The following is a 17,280-nucleotide window of genomic DNA, read 5'->3' on the forward strand; positions in this document are numbered from 1 at the left end:
TTGTCTTTTCCAAAAAGGTTTACTCACCAGTTCATCAGACAACAAAGATGCAGTGCTTATATGTAAATATAATAATTTTATATAATTGTCAAACATATATTATTACAAGCAGTCTGAGTTATGAAACTGTCAAAGAAGGTTTAAAAAATACTCACAAAATGGTGTTTATCAGGAACTAAGGGTTAAGGATGTGAGCATAGTACACTCCGACATAATTACTGTATAATTAAATACAGGTTATGTGTGTTATTTGTAAATATGAGTAAGTATGTGTATTCAATACTCATTTTGAAATCCATTCATGCCACATAGATTTCTTCTTTCACGCGCTCTCATATCCCCCATTTCCTCATCTTGCTTTTCCATTAGCTTCCTTCCTGAGATTTTCTCACCTCTTCCCATCCCATCTTTCCCTACACATCAGATTGACCCTCATTCTACCTCTGGTCAATCTACTGCAGAGTGAGACACATGAAAGGACAGAAAGCTAGAGAAAGCCAGACAGAATAAAGGCATTTCCTCACTGTGCAGCTTATTCGGCTTTATGTGCCTATAAAATGAGGGGCAAATTCTAAAAAGTAAACTAGATTCATCCCCTCAGGCTATGTTTTAATAACCAAGTGCAAACTTGTTTTGTTTAGGAGGGGTGGGCCAATCACAGGATTTCCTGAGTGATAGATCACCTTTTAGCTGATTGAATTTAATGAGTGAATGCACAAAAGAATTTTCACAGCCCGAATCCATCACGGCATATTCATGTCTGCACAAATACACAGCTCCACAATGGGGGCTTTTCATGAGAAATCACAGTCATATAAGATGATGGCACAGAGCAGGATGCACCGTTTTAACATCAATCACAATCCAAGTACAGCAGATTTGGAATAACTGCTTTCTCACGCAATGAATACACACACACTGAAACACTAAAACACCATTTTAAAAGTTCCTATTAAAACTGTGGTGGTTTGTCAATAGGGGCAGGTTGTGCAGAGCCACACCGTATACATTTCCAGTCTATCTCCATAAAGTCTTCAGTCACATCTCTGTATGTTTTAAATTCCACTGAAATACTAATGACCTCTTTTGAGTGACCAAAGATTTTTAAAAACCTTGCTATTTGGCAGATAAGTTGTTGTTCCATTGATTTGCTCACCTTTTTATTTGCACAGTCACTGGAATTAAGTGTAATATGTTTCTGCAAACAAAGGCAAAATGTAAGTGCAGACAGTGTGTCTATGATGTACAGAACCATTGTGAGATATAACAAAGGTTGGCAGAGAGAAAGGGGGATTATGAAGTGGATAATGTCTGTACATCAGAAATACATGTACAGTGCACCACAGTGACCTTTTTACCCACATAAAAGACTGAGAAAAAGAACCACTCAAAACAAGCTGCTGTATGCTGGATGAGTGTATGTTGTTGACTCTCAACTGCCTTTTATGGGATTGCGCTAAACATGCATTAGATATTAGCCTAGAGCATAAGTGTGATAGTGTTTTTTCTGCTTAATTTTGTTTGAGGCTTTCGTTATTATTGTCATTCTGTCACACCAAAATCTACAGTCATGAGAAAAAGAAAGTACACTCTCCTTCAAGTCTATGTTTCCTTTGTCAGGATCTAAATAACAATTGTGTGGTCCTTACCATCTTCTATAAACAAACAAATAACCTCAGGTGACAAAAAATAAAAACACAACACATCTCAATATGTAGACTTTTTTCCTTAAATAAAAAGTAGACCAACATTCAGAAACCAGGTGGGATAAAATAAGTACATCCTTCCTACTTACACAATCATTACTAGAGTAATAAGCAGCCAGGTGTTACTAATTTATATGCACAAGATTAGTGAATCCTAAAGAAGTGTGACTACCTCTATCAAAGCAGAACATTTAGCAGTTTGGTGTTCTGGAGCACTTAGCACTTGTGCGTCTACATCATGCCAAGAAGAAAGGACACCAGCTATTACCTAAGAGAAGCATTTGTTGCTGCTCATCAATCTGGGATGGGTTATAAGGCCATCTCCAAACCCTTTTGAAATTCTCTATAGTGAGAAGGACTGTTTACAAATGGAGAGACTTCAAGACAGTTGCCAATCTTCCCAGGAGTGGGCATCCCAGCAAATTCAGTCCAAGGTCAGACCGTTTAATGTGTAGAGAAAAACTAAAGAGCTAAATCATGTGACCTACAGGCTGCTGTTAGCACATTAAATATTTATGTTCATGACAGCACAATTAGAAAAAGACTGGACAAGTATGGTTTTCATGGAAAGGTGGCTATGAAAAACGCCCTTCTCTCCAAAAGGGCGAGCCAAAGGACAAGGGAAATTTCCAGTCATTGAGACAATGATGAACTCCCCTTTATACCAGAATTTTCTTGAGACAAATGTGAGGCCATCTGCCCAGCAGTTTAAGCTGGGCCAAAACTGAGTCATGCAAAAGGACAATCATCCCAAGCACACCAGAAAATCCACATCTGAATGGCCAAAGAACAAAGAAATCAAGGTGTTGGAATGGCCAAGTCAGACCTCAACCCCATCAAGCTACTGTGACAGAATCTTAAAAGAGCTGTGAAGAGACGAATGTCTTCAAACTTCAAAGAACTGACGCAATGTTGTAAAGAAGAGTAGGTCAAAATTTCCCCAAAATGATGTGAGAGACTGATAAAGTCCTACAGAAAATGTTTAAAGTTATTGTTGCTAAAGTTGATTCTATGTGTTACTGAATTATAAGGTGTACTTATATGTCCCACTTGGTTTCTGAACGTTGGGTTACTTTTTCGGGAAAAAATGACTACATATTGAAATGTGTCGTGTTTGTTTATAGAATTTGGAGAGGACCACACAATTGTTATTTAGGCCCTGATAAATAAAAACTTAGAATTGAAGGAGGGTGTGCTTTCTTTTTCCCATGACTGTTCACAAGCAGCTTCTGTACTGAAACACATTCTAACGTGTATTAGACAGAAAAAAGACCGTAATTTGGGAAAAAGCACATGCTTACTACAGAAAAATCTTTGCAAACCTTAATGTACCAAAAAGATGACCAAGCGACACCAAATCTCTTACACATTTACCTTGTTATAAACACTATCCACTGGCCAAAGGATAAAATAGTAATCAGAAATTAGCAGAATGATCATTTTCACTCTTAGAAACCCATTATATGGAGAAAGTTTAGCATGACTTAAAGTCTTAAAATAGTGTTTAAAAAAATAAAAACTGTATTGTGTGTTTACTCTGGTTGCCTTTTTTTATGGTGTATCTTTTTTGAAGATATAAAACTATGAGACAGGGGAAATACAAGGTGCTTGAATTTGTCTTTTTGAAATGTAAGTACTGGAAAACCTTGAAACTTTCCAAAAATCACCTAGCGACAAATCTATCGAGTTTTTGGGCAAACCTTGCGAACTTCCCATAGAAGAGAGCGGTCAATACTGCCCCGTAAGCGCGTGGTCCTGCTTTCCCACTGCAGGTACACCTCTCTCTCACAGCCATTGTCTTTAACTTGTGTGTATGGTGATTTTGTCAGATGACGTTGTGGTTATCAAATCAGGATTTTGTCAGTGCAGAGCAGCAGCTTGGAAACGTTGGAAGTGACGGCTGGTAAACATCTAGTGTCTTAATGGGCCGCGGTTCAGTCACTATTTCATGCTCGTTCCGTTGTCTGACAACAGAAATGAAAAAAATGTGAAAATGAGAACTGCTTTATTGGGAATTCAGCTGTATTAAAATACAGTATGTGAGCACACAGAGTAGTGAATGAATACGTAATGAATATGTTAATTAGCACATGACCTCATCTAGCGACATTTAGTGACTTTCTCCTGAAAGTTGTTGTCAACAGTGCTCCTGTCACTCACCTGGAGTATACTGACATTATGGTGAAGACAAAGCAATGCCTGGGAAATGCAAATTTAGTCTAGCATGGCTGCAAAAGGTACCATATAAAAATTGGTTGTTTTATTATCATTATAATATTTTTTAAATTAAAAATAAATAAATAATATGTTTGAAGGACATCTCTTCTGGGAGGCACGGTGGCTTAGTGGTTATTACGTTTACCTAACATCTCCAGGGTTGGCAGTTCTATTCCTGCCACCCCCCTGTGTGTGTGGAGCTTGCCTGTTCTCCCTGTGATCCGGGGGTTTCCTCAGGGTACTCCAGTTTCCTCCCAAGTCCAAAAACATGCAATGCAGGATGATTGGCATCTCTAAATTGTCCGTAGTGTGTGAATGGGTGTGTGAGTGTGATTGTGCCCTGTGATTGGTTGGCACCCTGTCCACGGTGTCCCCCACCTCGTGCCATGAGTTCCCTGCGATAGGCTCTACGCTTCCCGCAACTCTGCGTAGGATAAGTGGTACAGAAAATATATGGATGGATGGACAACTCTTCTATAGTCCTTGAAAACAAACAAAAAAAAAATGTGTTTGAAAAGTCCTTCAAAGTCCTGGAATTTCATTATAAAGAATCTGTATGAACCCTTATGAGATATACACAAAAACAGAAGAAATCAGGCAAATACTTTTTCACAGCATTGTAATCATTAGAAAACAACCTGTCTGATAGCTAATTAGTAGCTTGCTAGCTAACAGGCTAATTAGACAGCACTCTGTATAAGTAAACAAACTTAACTAAACCATACACTTAAAGGTGCAGGGATGCTAAATCAGTATGACCTTTTTATTAATAAAGCCACTTGCTGCTCTCAAGCATTTTTCAATGTTTAACTGATGTATAGTCACTTTGCATTAGGGAGGAATAAACATGGTGCCTCAAACAGCAAACACTACAAACATTAGAAATGGTTGGTTCTCAACAGCACTTTTTTAAATATAAAATAATATTTTAAAAAATAAAATAAAAATATATGTGCCAATTTTATTGACACTCAGGGACTCTTGTGAAGATCGATGGCTTCAAGAATTCTGCTAAATACTGTTCTAGAATATTTCAGGTTCAGGCTTGGCCATGGATATAGCTTGCAGCAAAATGATAACTAAAATATTATACCATCCAAATCAATATAAGAATGATTAAATATATATAAATCCATTATTTTGCGATGGTCTTTGCTCATTTTCATATAAGGCACAAATAATTCTGGAGAACACGGTATAAAGACTTAATGTTTCTGGTATTGAAAGATAACAGAACTAAACTGAGATGTTTGTGTTCAGGTGGAATCTTATATCTTGTCATTTAGCATACGTTGTATTTGATATAGGAAGACTGATGAAGATGAATGAAACGGAGTAGACTCTTAGTGAGCATCTCATCTTTGTTCACTATTTGTAATTTATGTTTTTTTGTTTGTATGTCAGGGGTTGCTGGGAGGATTCGGCAAGTGAGAATTTAGTTGTACTGTGTAACAGACGGTTTCCTACTTATGACAATAAACTCTTGAATCTTGATCTTCTTGGACTTTGCATCTCTGAGTGACTACATAAAAACAGGACCTGGCTAGATCAGTAAGCTGCCAGATTATGCCAGCTATGAGGAGCTGCAGTGAGAGGAGGAAGAGGATGGTGGGGAGGTGAAGAGAGATGGAGGAGAGCAGTAAAAGAGTAATCAAACATGCCAGCACTCTCCCAGATCAATCAGGTAGTGTTAGAATTCAGGAAAGTGGTGTGAATATTAAAGCTCTGGATTGAGGTTGTGTGTGTGTTTCTACCTTATGGACAACTTTAAACTGCCTACTGCAGCAAAACAGTTGGAATCCCAGACAAAACGAGACAGAGATCACTGCAAAGTGTTCTTTTTTCCCCCTTTTTTTTGCCTATTTCTAAAGAGTTGCCATATGGTAGAAAGCTTCAGGTGATTATTAAATGGTTATTTTTCATTACCTGACTATTTTGTTTTTGTGACTCTATGCCCTAGAACAGTGGTTCTCAAACGGGGCAGTGAAACACAGTCAGGGGTTATGCTTGCACATTTCCTCAATTGATTGAAATGGGTTTAATCTGAATTTAAATAACTCAAATACAAGTTGAATTATAAGTAATGTCAACATAAACATAATGTATTATTGGTGAAATTTCAGGAATAAAATACTAATAAATAGCCAAAATAGTATTGTGCGTATGAGCCTAATATTTGAATAGGATTATATTCAGACAGGGGTCAAGTAAATAAAACAGTTTTATAAAACAGTTTTATTAAAACAATTTATTTAACAGTTAAGGTGGTGTGGCGTAACTGCTACGCTGTCTCTGCCATATCATTCCTCAAGAGGTCTCGGGATTGAGCATTACGTTGCAGCACAAAAGGGAAGTGGGTAGCATTGCTGCCTCACAGCTCCAGGTTCCTGAGTTCAATTCAGAGCTTGCATTACTGTCTATGTGGAGTTCTCTGGTTTCCTCCTACTGTCCAAAAACATGTAGGCAAGTCTAAACTGCCCCTAGGTAAAAACGAATGTATGTGTGTGCATGGTGGCCCGGCATCCCACCTGGGATGAATTCTCCTGCCTTCAGCCCAGTGTTACTGCGGTATGCTCCAGATCCACTGTGACCCTGCCCAGGATAAAGAGTTTTCTAAGGATGAATGAATGAGTTAAAATGGTTCCTGGCTGCAAAAAAAAAAAAAAAGTCTGAGGAAAGCCTGCATTTGAAGAGTATAGTTAATATTTCAAAGTATTTCCTCTGTAACATGTTGATGTTCCGATTTTCAAACATGGTTTGTTGCCGTAAAATTCGGCCAAATGTGCAACTTTACTGGATTATGTGTTATTTAATACTACAGAACATATTACAGTAATTTACTGACAACCATGCTGCCAACAAATTACTGTACAACTTACAGACAACTTCTACCGTGATATTATTGTATAAAAATGTATTTTGTTTAAAAAGAAACCTGTTCAAATGACTAATTAAAATTTATGTTACACAAACAAAAAAAATGTAACTAAATATGGAGCAAAATGAAAATTGTCTTTCCAGCTGCTGAACCTCACAGAAAAGCCTTATCTAACTTATCCTAGCATATGTATCTATAATAATATGATACTTTAAAAATAAAGCCCACATGTATTTTCAGTCAGTGACTCTCAAGCAATGATTATGCCTCTATAAAAATCTGACCCATGGCACCTTTTTGAGCATCAACAGCATCCACTTGCTGCCGTTTTTAGATGTTAGACACAATTTCACAGTGTTTCACCCAGAAAGCTCAGATTTGCTTCAGAGCCAATTAATGTGAAAATAATTCCTGTTGATCAAGTGGCCACATCTCCACATTCTCACGTTCCAGTGTGCAAGTATGTGGCTTCTAACTCTGTGGTGATCTCCATCCTGCTAACTGTCTATGTTTATGAAAGCAGCTGGGATGCATGAAATATTCATGTTGGCAGAGGAATAAAAAATAAAAATATTAAAAAATAAGTATAAGCATTGAAGACAGGAATGCAATATTTCATAGCATTAGCACAGAGCTAAGAGTTCAGCTCACTGTAATCCCACACATCCAGTAAAATAGTAATTCATTGCATGGAGAATGCACTTACATTCCAACAGTATCAGAGTGACACACGTAAATGGAGGATCTGCTGCTGTTACATGATGTGTGTGATATATTTACACAACACATCGAGCAGAAATTCATCAGTCAGTACATTTTATTTATTGTCTCATCAGGTTGTGAAATGTTCATACACAAGGAAAGGGGAAAAAAAGACTGAAAGTACAGTATGTATGCTTGGAATATGTTCTAATTAAAATCATTTTGCCTCTCAGATTGTCGTTGAAATAAATAACAAGGTTGCAAGCATTGGACAAGCAGTTTCAGGGTCTCTGGTTGATGGCATCCATGTGGAAAATCCCTTTAATCCTAGAGTTTCTACATAAAATATCCCATCTGATGGACAGTGATATGATATAGGATCTACCTTCAAAGGAATGAGGACAGACTTAAAACGAACCCATGCACTATGTGACATCTCCCTTTATCTTTAAAGGACTATCGCCATTGCAAATTCATAAGGACTCACACGAGCCAATTAGCATAATAAGTAATGAGCATTAAGGTTAGAGTGAAGGAGCAGGTCAGTACTCAAACTTTTCTCATGCCTCCATTTCTATTAAATATAATGCTTGTTAGAATATTATGAACTTTATGTGAGAAGGGAATACAAAGTGTGACTGCAAAAAGTGTTTCCAAAAAAATAAAGAAAAAAAAATAAAGAATGCTAAAATTTGGATAAAATTATAGATGATGTATAATACAATTAAATTGTTCTGTTGGTCATGTTATACATTTTTAATATGATTAGAGATGATTGCATCAATTTGAGTTCTGAGGTGATACTGACGTGCATCTTTGAGGTACAGTAGTTCTTACATTCACATGTCATTCACTGACCATGAAGCACCAAATTACATCTCAAGAAAAATTAACAGATCTGGGCTCTTCAGAATTACCATTAGTATTACTGTTACAGTGGAAAAAGTGATAAATTTTTAATCCTAACAACAACAACAAAAAAAAAACACATTCTTACAGATTCTAATAAGTAACAATATTAGTATTAAATTGCCAGTGAGAACAGTAAAAAGTACAAATCAAATAGAACAAAAAACATGGGGAATGTGAGCTGGGCTTTAAAGCGCACCTATTATGTTTTTAAACATGCCTAATTTTGTTTTAGAGGTCTCATACAATGGATTTACATGCATCCAAGGTAAAAAAAAAAAAAAAAATTTCATAATTCATAACTCATAATTTAAATTGCAGCATTACCTTTTTCCCCATGTCACAAATGACTCGTTAAATGATTCGTTCTAAACTTCTCCTTTTCAGAGAGCATACTCTACTCTGATTGGTCAGATGTCCCAGTCTGTTGTGATTGGTCTACCACCATCAGCATGTGTCGAAAAGGAAACGCCCACTACCATAACGAGTTTCAGCTCCGTCTGTTCGCTAGCAGCCGATGAAGACCAGAGGCGGGGCTTTTTGTTACAAACCTACGTAGGTTAGTATAGGAAGTAAATCTGGAATTACTAACGACTCATTTCAGCTGTTCAGAATCGTTTCCTTCTTTTAGGAGTCAATAACTCTGTTTGTCGTGCGCTTTGATTTTTTAAACTTTGCAGACTTTTTACATTCACAAACATTTATATAACACACTACATGAAAGATAATATCTGAAAAACCATAATAGGTGCACTTTAAATGTTGGCTCTCAAATATCTAATATTGAATGTAACTTGATGTCTCAGAATATTTGACATACAGTATTTCCCAAAATGAACCACAACATTCTCTTATGTAAATTACATTTTCTTCCCATAGCAGACTTTTTTTTTTTAATTGTACATTGTTGTGAATGTTATATATAAATATTTACACACAGGGAAATAACAGATTTGTAATAAAAATGTAATATTTTATTCATAAACACGTTTTGCAGAAAAAATATAATAGCACTACATATATTGCTCTGAATAAGAAAAAAAATCCTGACAATTCTATGCTGTCAGACAAATCCAATTTGCTGTATCCAGTTATTATTAAGCAGTGTTTGCCTGACTTGTTTGGACAAAAAATGACTTGTAAAATGTGAAAAGGTGAAATAATATTTGTCACCATCAAAACATCATGCTGTGAAGCTATACTTTATATTCTTTTTTCAGATTTTGTGCTATTATTCCTTTAGTGTGGCAGGGTTATACCAAAATCAGTGCTAAACTACCTCACCTATTAGCCCCTGCATGTCACATGACATGGTCACATGTCTTCAATCAGCCTCACCTGTGTATTTTTTTCACTCTGATTAACACCGGTATATAAGTTACTTTGTTTCAGTACTTTTTTCTCAAGCTTTTGTTGTTGTTTCTGTTGTCATGTTTGTGCGTTACTAAGTATACCATAGCCTTGCTTATGTTTAGCCCTGTATCCCCTGTTTGTGTTTGTGTTTTCTCACTATTTTAGTTACTTTGCATTTTCTTAAAATGAAGTCTGAATTTGCATCCACTGCCTCTAGTTTACACGACATAGTGCTTTTACACTCTCCAATGTACACGTTATTAAATGTTAAATGTAAGGGGGCAAATAATTTTGTAAGTGGTATTTTGTAGAGAAAAAAACTGTTCAAATAAAACTACACAATGTCTGTGTATGTTTGAGCTCCATGTATTACTTATTGCATGTGCTATTATTTTTAGATATTCCTTTTTGCTTTTTTTCATGAACGTGCCAATCATTATAGAGGGCACTGTATATGTGTAGAATTCTGTTCAAAAGCATACCTTTTTACAAGCAAACAACAACAAAAAAAAGAATTATTATTTACAACGTGTTACCTTTGAGAAATGTCAACATCACACACGACAGTCCATTGGTAATTCATTACATTCCACTACATGTCCCTTGAAGCAGAAAGTCTTGGCTTATATCCACAGGTAGAGGAACAGTAAACACATGCAAGTGAGGAGAAGGATGTTTAGGCCTGGGCTTAAATTACTGGCCTTTCCTTTCAGGGACTCTTGATTGGTCTCATCGGGGTTCTGGGCCCCTGTGTCGATTGCTGATTGGCTGCGACTAGAGCACATGTCATACAGGTTACCTGCAAACTGCATCTTTTTAGACTCTTGTCTCAGGGACTCCCACACAACAGCGGCTTCGTCAGGGCAGCCAGCCATAGCATTGTTTGCACAGTCATGGAAATCGTCCCATGATCTGCAACAAGTACAATTCACAAATGATTAGCTAAGTAGGACTATCTCTTATTCAACAAAAATATACCACAACATAAGGGAAAATACCATGCAGTACATTTATTACCAATATTTTGCAATGTACGCTATGTGCTAAAGCAGTACGTAAAATATATGAGCCACAGAACACAAATATAGCCAGGAATTATCCAGGATTAAACTTAAATGTTATTTAATCATTTAAGGTACGATCTACCACCAACCAATCTTTCCATCTCAGTAACACTGCAATAATACCTTTATGACAGTTCCACTGGAAATGACACTAGTAATAGAGGGAAGATTTTCTCTTATTCTCTGGTTTCTTTTTCTCTGCCTGCAGTAAACACTCCATACTTTACAGACTTGATATCTTGATATCCCTATGCTCAGAAGCTAGTTATAAAACAGAAATAGGATATATCTATCCCTAGCTATGCCACTACCACAGAATAGTAACAATAATCTGTATATTGTTTACCATAATTACAATACACTCTCTATATATTAACAAATCCAATATATTGGATGGTAATATACTGTCATATACAATTTCTGACTACTTTATTAGGAACACCTGTACGTTCATGCAGTTACCAAATCAGCCAATCATGTGGCAGCAGCACAATGCATAAAATCATGCAGGCACAGGTCAAGAGCAGAAGGGGGGGGACTTTCATTTCAGGGACTTTGACCGTGGCATGTTGGTGCCAAACAGACTGGTTTGAGAATTTCAGAAACTGTGATCCCCTGGGATTATCACTTGTCTTTTAAAAAAGAAAGAAGAAAAAAAGAGAGAGAGAGAGAGAGAGAGAGTGAATGGCAGTTCTGTGAGGAGCTCCATGTTGATGAGGAGAACAGCTAGAATGGTTCAAGCTGACATGAAGACTATGGTAAATCAAAATAATTACTCTTTAAAACCACGGTGAGCAGAAAAGCATCTCAGAATGCATAACACATTAAACCTTGAGGCGTATAGGCTACAACAGCAGAAGACCAAACTGAGTTCCACTCGTGTCAGCTAAGACCAGGAATCTGAGGGTGCACAGATGTTGATGCTGTCTAAAGGACCCTTGATCACTGGGGCACCTCTGCGGTTAAGGGTAAGAGTAATTTCGCGCCCAAAGAAAACATCAGTGCAAAAATAGGAAGACGCAAGTTCTCTAAAAATGTTTCAGACTTTTTGTGCTAAAATGCTGAATATCAGGGACTGGACTTCATTAATAACTGGGCATCTTCTAGAAAAGGACAGCTTTTTACTGCAGAGATGGCTGACTGCTCAGTGATGGCTGAAATCTCAGACGCTCACTGATTTTATTTGAGAATGTATAAATGAATACAACTTAAAATACTAGTTTGGTAAACATCAGTTAAAAAAAAAAATGCTAAAAAGACCATAATTAAAACATTTGTTCCATCTCATAAAAAAGCAAAAATAGCAAACTCTTTGCCTGTTTAGCATACTTTCATTGGTTTCTTTTGTAATATTCATTTTATGCAAGCTGTGCAGATATTTAGTTTTTAGTAAGTAACTATTTTACTGACCAAGTATAAGAGTAGTGTTGATAGTGTTGAACAAACAGATCCAATAATCAATTACATAAATTATGGAATGTAACATTGAAAATTATTATTATTCATTGTATCAATATCATTGTAAACATTTATTAATGTAAGTTATTTATTTCTTATTGATTGGTTGGTTGGCAGCGAAATCAATTTAGAGAACTGATTCTCAACCAGTAACCTTTTGACACTTTTGATCGCTGGTGTATGTCATGGCTGATTCAAAGACAGTCTATGGGACAAATTGTCTAATTGTTTTTAATTGTGTATTCTGTAACTAAAACAAAAAATTATGTGGCAGATTCTTTAGATTATAATTTGTAATTAGCCTAACAGATAAAGACTGTAGCTTCAATGTAGTTAAACTACCTAAGCCATCTAGCTGAACAAAATTTCTCTAAGAGAAACTTCAACGCTCAGGTTACTACGTTTTAAACTAGCTTGCTTCATAGTGTAGCCCATTTGTATATTTCAAAAACATTGACATTCTCAGTTAAAATAGATTTCTAAAGTTTGTCAAATGCTCACTTATAGACAGGATACAAAAAACTTGTAACTGTAATCTGTTACAGATACATCAAAATCAAAGTAATCAGAATACGGGTACATTTAGTAAAAAAGGGGAATACTATCAGGGTTTATTAATCTATTATCATAACACAATATAGACAGCTGCTTAATTATAGTTCTGGTTCTTTCTTGTCAGTCGTGACTCACATGAGTAACCTCCTGTGCATGCGCAAATAAATTTTGCGCAAAGTTAATTTGGTAGAAATGAACACAAATTGTTCTCTGAAATTCTTTTCTTATGGTGACCACACGTCCTCTTTTTCCCACAGACATGCCCTCTTTTCAGACCTTAAAAAAGTGTCTAAATTTGAGAAAATGTCTGGGATTTTCGGTTTAAACAATGTTTAGAACCAATGTTTTGAACACTATTAAGACACCCTACAAAAGAAAGAAATGGTGTCCTCTTTTTGGAAAACCAGAATATGGTCACCGTAGCTTTTGTGCTGTAATGTTACCCACATCAGGCACAGTGATATTTTATTTATTTATTTATTTTATTAAAACATATCTAAATATTGAACATGTTTTTAAGCTCTAAAATAAGCTCTAAATAAAAGTATTTTAGATCATATTGCATTTCTCGTTACTTTATTTACATATGTGACCTTGAAGTAATCCAAAAGTAGTCAGATTATGTTACTTATTGTGATACTTGAATTATGTTACTGATCACATTTTTTTATGAAGTAATTGGTAATTGTAATGGCATGCATATTTAAATTAACCCTCCCAACCCTGCTTGTCGAACATTCCAAGGGTAAAGTACAAAAATAAATAAATCAATAAATAAATGACTGGTCATGTAGTTCTACGTTCATTCTACAAAAGTGTTTAAGCATTAAAGTTGTAGGCTGTAGTTCTAATAGAACCCACAGACTAACAAAAATCAGGTAAATTCAAGTGTACCACAGAAATAAAAACAGGGTATTTATATTTTTCTGTCTGGGAAACTAGTTACAGCTTTGTAGCTAGTCATAAACAAGAATGTGTAGACCAATTCACTGACAAACAAAATCATTTATCCATAAAGTAATATATGGAGCTAATCTTGAGAATGAGAATAAGAGATGCATGTGGAAACATGCTGAAACGGTTTAGTGGTACAGTATGTTGAGCATCAACATGAAATTGTGTGTGTGTGTGTGTGTGTGTGTGTGTGTGTGTGTGTGTGTGTGTGTGTGTGTGTGTGTGTGTTTGTATAAATAATGTATTTCCTTACATCTGAATATGAACTGCATACTACATAACTGCACAATATTAATGAAAATATCGTTTAAATAATTATCCAATCCTAGCCTGGAAAAATCTAACAGCAGCAGCAGCAGTTCAAAAGTAGTTCAGTTCCACAGGATGACAACTGACCTGGCAACAGGGGATGCGACTAAAATAGCCTACTTCTGCGCTGGAGTGATGCACATATAATAAGACTTTAGTTTTTAGCTTCAGTACAACATTAATACACTGTCAACAGTATAAATACAGTAAATGAAAACATCTAACACAATACAGAGGCAAGCATGTCTTTTTCCCGTTCCCCACTATACCTATTATAATATCATGCCATAGCCAGACAGTCTAAGATCACCAAGTTCAGCTAATGTTTGGGCAGTGGTTTATCATTTCTGTCTCAATGTTTGATTAAAAAAATTGTTGGATGGTTAATATGACACTGAAGTTACCATACAAAAAATCTGTAATCTTTTATAAACGATTACATATCGCATTCAATATTTTACATACAGTCAGGTCCATATATACTTATATATATATAAGTATCCATATAAATATATACCATATATTTAACAGTGACAAAGTTATTGTCATTTTAGTTGTTTACCACAGTACTTTGGGGTGGAAAGTGAATAATGATCATGAGCTCAAAGTGCAGACTTTCATTATTTTGCATTCAATGGAAAAAAAAGCAGTGGTTTTGATCAGGTCTAGAGCTGATTTCAAGTTTTGCATTTGCATTTGCATCTGTTGCTGTTAACTCTCAAAATGAATTCAAAAGAGCTGTCAGTGACAGCGAAGCAAGCCATCATTAGGCTAAAAATATCAAACCAAACCCATCAGAGAGACAGCAAAAACATTAGATGTGGCCAAATGAACTATTTGGCACATTCTTAAAAATAAAGAACACACTGGTGAGCTCAGGAACAGCGAAAAGCCACAGAAAACAACTGTGGTGAGTGGCAGAACAATTCTTTCCATGAAAAAAACCCTCTTCACAATAATTGGCCAAATCAAGAACACCCTCCAGGAAATAGCGTATCTGTGTCAAAGTCAACAATCAAGAGGAGACTTCAGCAGTGTAAATCACAGAGGGTTTACCACAAGATGTAAAGCATTAGTAAACAGGAAGATCAGATTAGAGTTTGCCAAAAACATGTTAAAAGCCTGTACAGTTCTGAATCCTATAGACAGATGAGACAAAGATCAACATGTACTAGAATGGTGGGAATAAAAGATTATCTTCGATTTTTTTATTGTCATTGTACAAACATACAACAAAATTATGGACTTGCCAACATATACAGTTACAGAATAATTGAGTGCAAACAAAGACCATATTTCATGTAAATGGAATAAAGGGCTCATGATGTTATTGCACAAGAATGGTTCTTGCATATCAAGGATGTGCTGTAGTTGGAGTGTGTGTTTTCAGTTAAAGATTCAGTATGGTGATAGCTTTAGGATGAATCTTGTGGTGCGTGTTTTGATAGGATCTGTAGCGTTTTCCAGATGGCAACAATTCAAACAAATGATGGGCAGAGTGATATGGGTCCTTTAGAATGTTATGTGTTTTCTGCAGGTAATGGGCGGTAAATATGTTGTCCAGGGCAGGTTGGTTTGTGATGATGTTCTGCGCAGTCTTTATGATTCTCTGCAAGGCCTTTTTATCAGCTGCAGAGCTGCCTCCATACCACACCAGCATACCATGTGTGAGGACACTCTCAGTGGAGCAGCGGTAGAATTACACCAAGAGCCACTTTGACAGGTTTACCTTACTGAGCGTTCTTAGGAAGTACAGCCGCTTTTATGCCTTCTTGACTAGTGCCGTGATGTTTATTGTGATGAGAGGTCCTCTGAGATGTGTGTGCCCAGAAATGTAAAGCTGGACACTTTCTCCACCATCTCCCCGTTGATATGCAGTGGTGTGTGAACATCCCGCTTCTTTCTGAAATCAATAATGAGTTCTTTTGTTTTCTTGATGTTTAGAGTCAGATTATTCTCTGTGCACCACACCATCAGCCTTTGTACCGCCTCTCTATAGGCAGAATCATTGCCTCTGGTGGTCAACCCCACCACAGTCGTGTCATCCACGAATTTGATAATGGTCTTAGTGTTATAAGATGGTATACAGTCATGGGTATACAGAGAATAGAGAAATGGGCTCAGCTCATAGCCATGTGGTACTGCTGTGCTGAGTGTCAGAGTTGAGGAATGATGCGGGTCCATCCTCACTGACATTAGTCACTTTGTTAAGAAGTCCTTAATCCACAGGCAGATGCTGTGCTGTATGCGTAGGTCAGACATCTTGGAGAACAATCTGCTGGGTAAGATAGTATTAAATGCGGAACTGTAGTCCGTGAACAGCAGCCGTGCATACGTTCCTTGGTGTTCCAGGTGGCACAGTACAGTGTGGAGGGCAGTGAGGATGGCATCATCTGTTGACCTGTTGGCCCTTTATACATACTGGTGGGGGTCCAAGGTGACTGGCAGAGCAGCCTTGATGTGATGCAGAACCAGCCTCTCCAGGTATTTCATGATTACAGGTGTCAGTGCAATGGGCCTATAATCATTAATGGATATTATGGCAGCCTGCGTTGGCACTGGTACTATCAGGATGTCTTCAGGCAGGTTGGAACACTGCACTGCAACAGAGAAAGGTTGAAGAGATTTGTAAATACCTCATCTAACTTTGCAGCACAGTCTATGAGAATGCACCCTGGGATACCATCTGGACCAGCTGCTTTCCGTATGTTGATTTTATGGAGAGTGCATATCACCTCAGCAGGCTGAATGACGAGTGTCTGGCTATCGGTGGCGGGAACTGGATTGATGGTAGTCCCAGTTCTTTCCACCTCAAAGCAGGCGAAGAAATGGTTGAGATGTTCTGCCTCTGAGGCACTGCTGTTTGTCAAGCTACTGGTGTTATTCTGCCCACTGATGTGACAAATCCCCTGCCATGCCTGGCGGGGGTCCGAGTTGCTGAATTCATTCTCGATCCTCCGCCTATAGACTGCCTTAGCATCCCTGATGCTCTTCATCAAGTTCGTCCTGGCTGCGCTGTACTGCTGCATGTCACCGGATCGGAAAGCAGAACTGCGGGCCTTCACGGCTTGCTGTTAGGAAACATGTGAATCCGTTTCGTGGTGGTGACATTGTCAATGCAGCATTTTATATAAAATAGCCCAGAGGATGTATAGATGTTGATATTGTCCACAAA

At 37.1% G+C, this 17,280-nt stretch overlaps 1 protein-coding gene across 1 annotated transcript in view; it reads right to left on the bottom strand.

The window, feature by feature from the left end:
- Positions 1 to 7,590: 7,590 nt before the first annotated feature.
- The window catches only part of nrn1la (neuritin 1-like a), a 35,112-nt gene continuing 25,422 nt past the window's right edge, over positions 7,591 to 17,280 (bottom strand). Inside the window, exon 3 of the mRNA XM_017465260.3 lies at positions 7,591 to 10,677. Coding sequence (XP_017320749.2) covers positions 10,389 to 10,677 — 289 coding nt within the window. The 3' untranslated portion in view covers positions 7,591 to 10,388. The remainder of the gene's footprint in view (positions 10,678 to 17,280) is intronic.

The sequence above is a fragment of the Ictalurus punctatus genome, chromosome 4, assembly GCF_001660625.3.
Source record: "Ictalurus punctatus breed USDA103 chromosome 4, Coco_2.0, whole genome shotgun sequence".
In the NCBI taxonomy this organism is placed as follows: domain Eukaryota; kingdom Metazoa; phylum Chordata; class Actinopteri; order Siluriformes; family Ictaluridae; genus Ictalurus; species Ictalurus punctatus.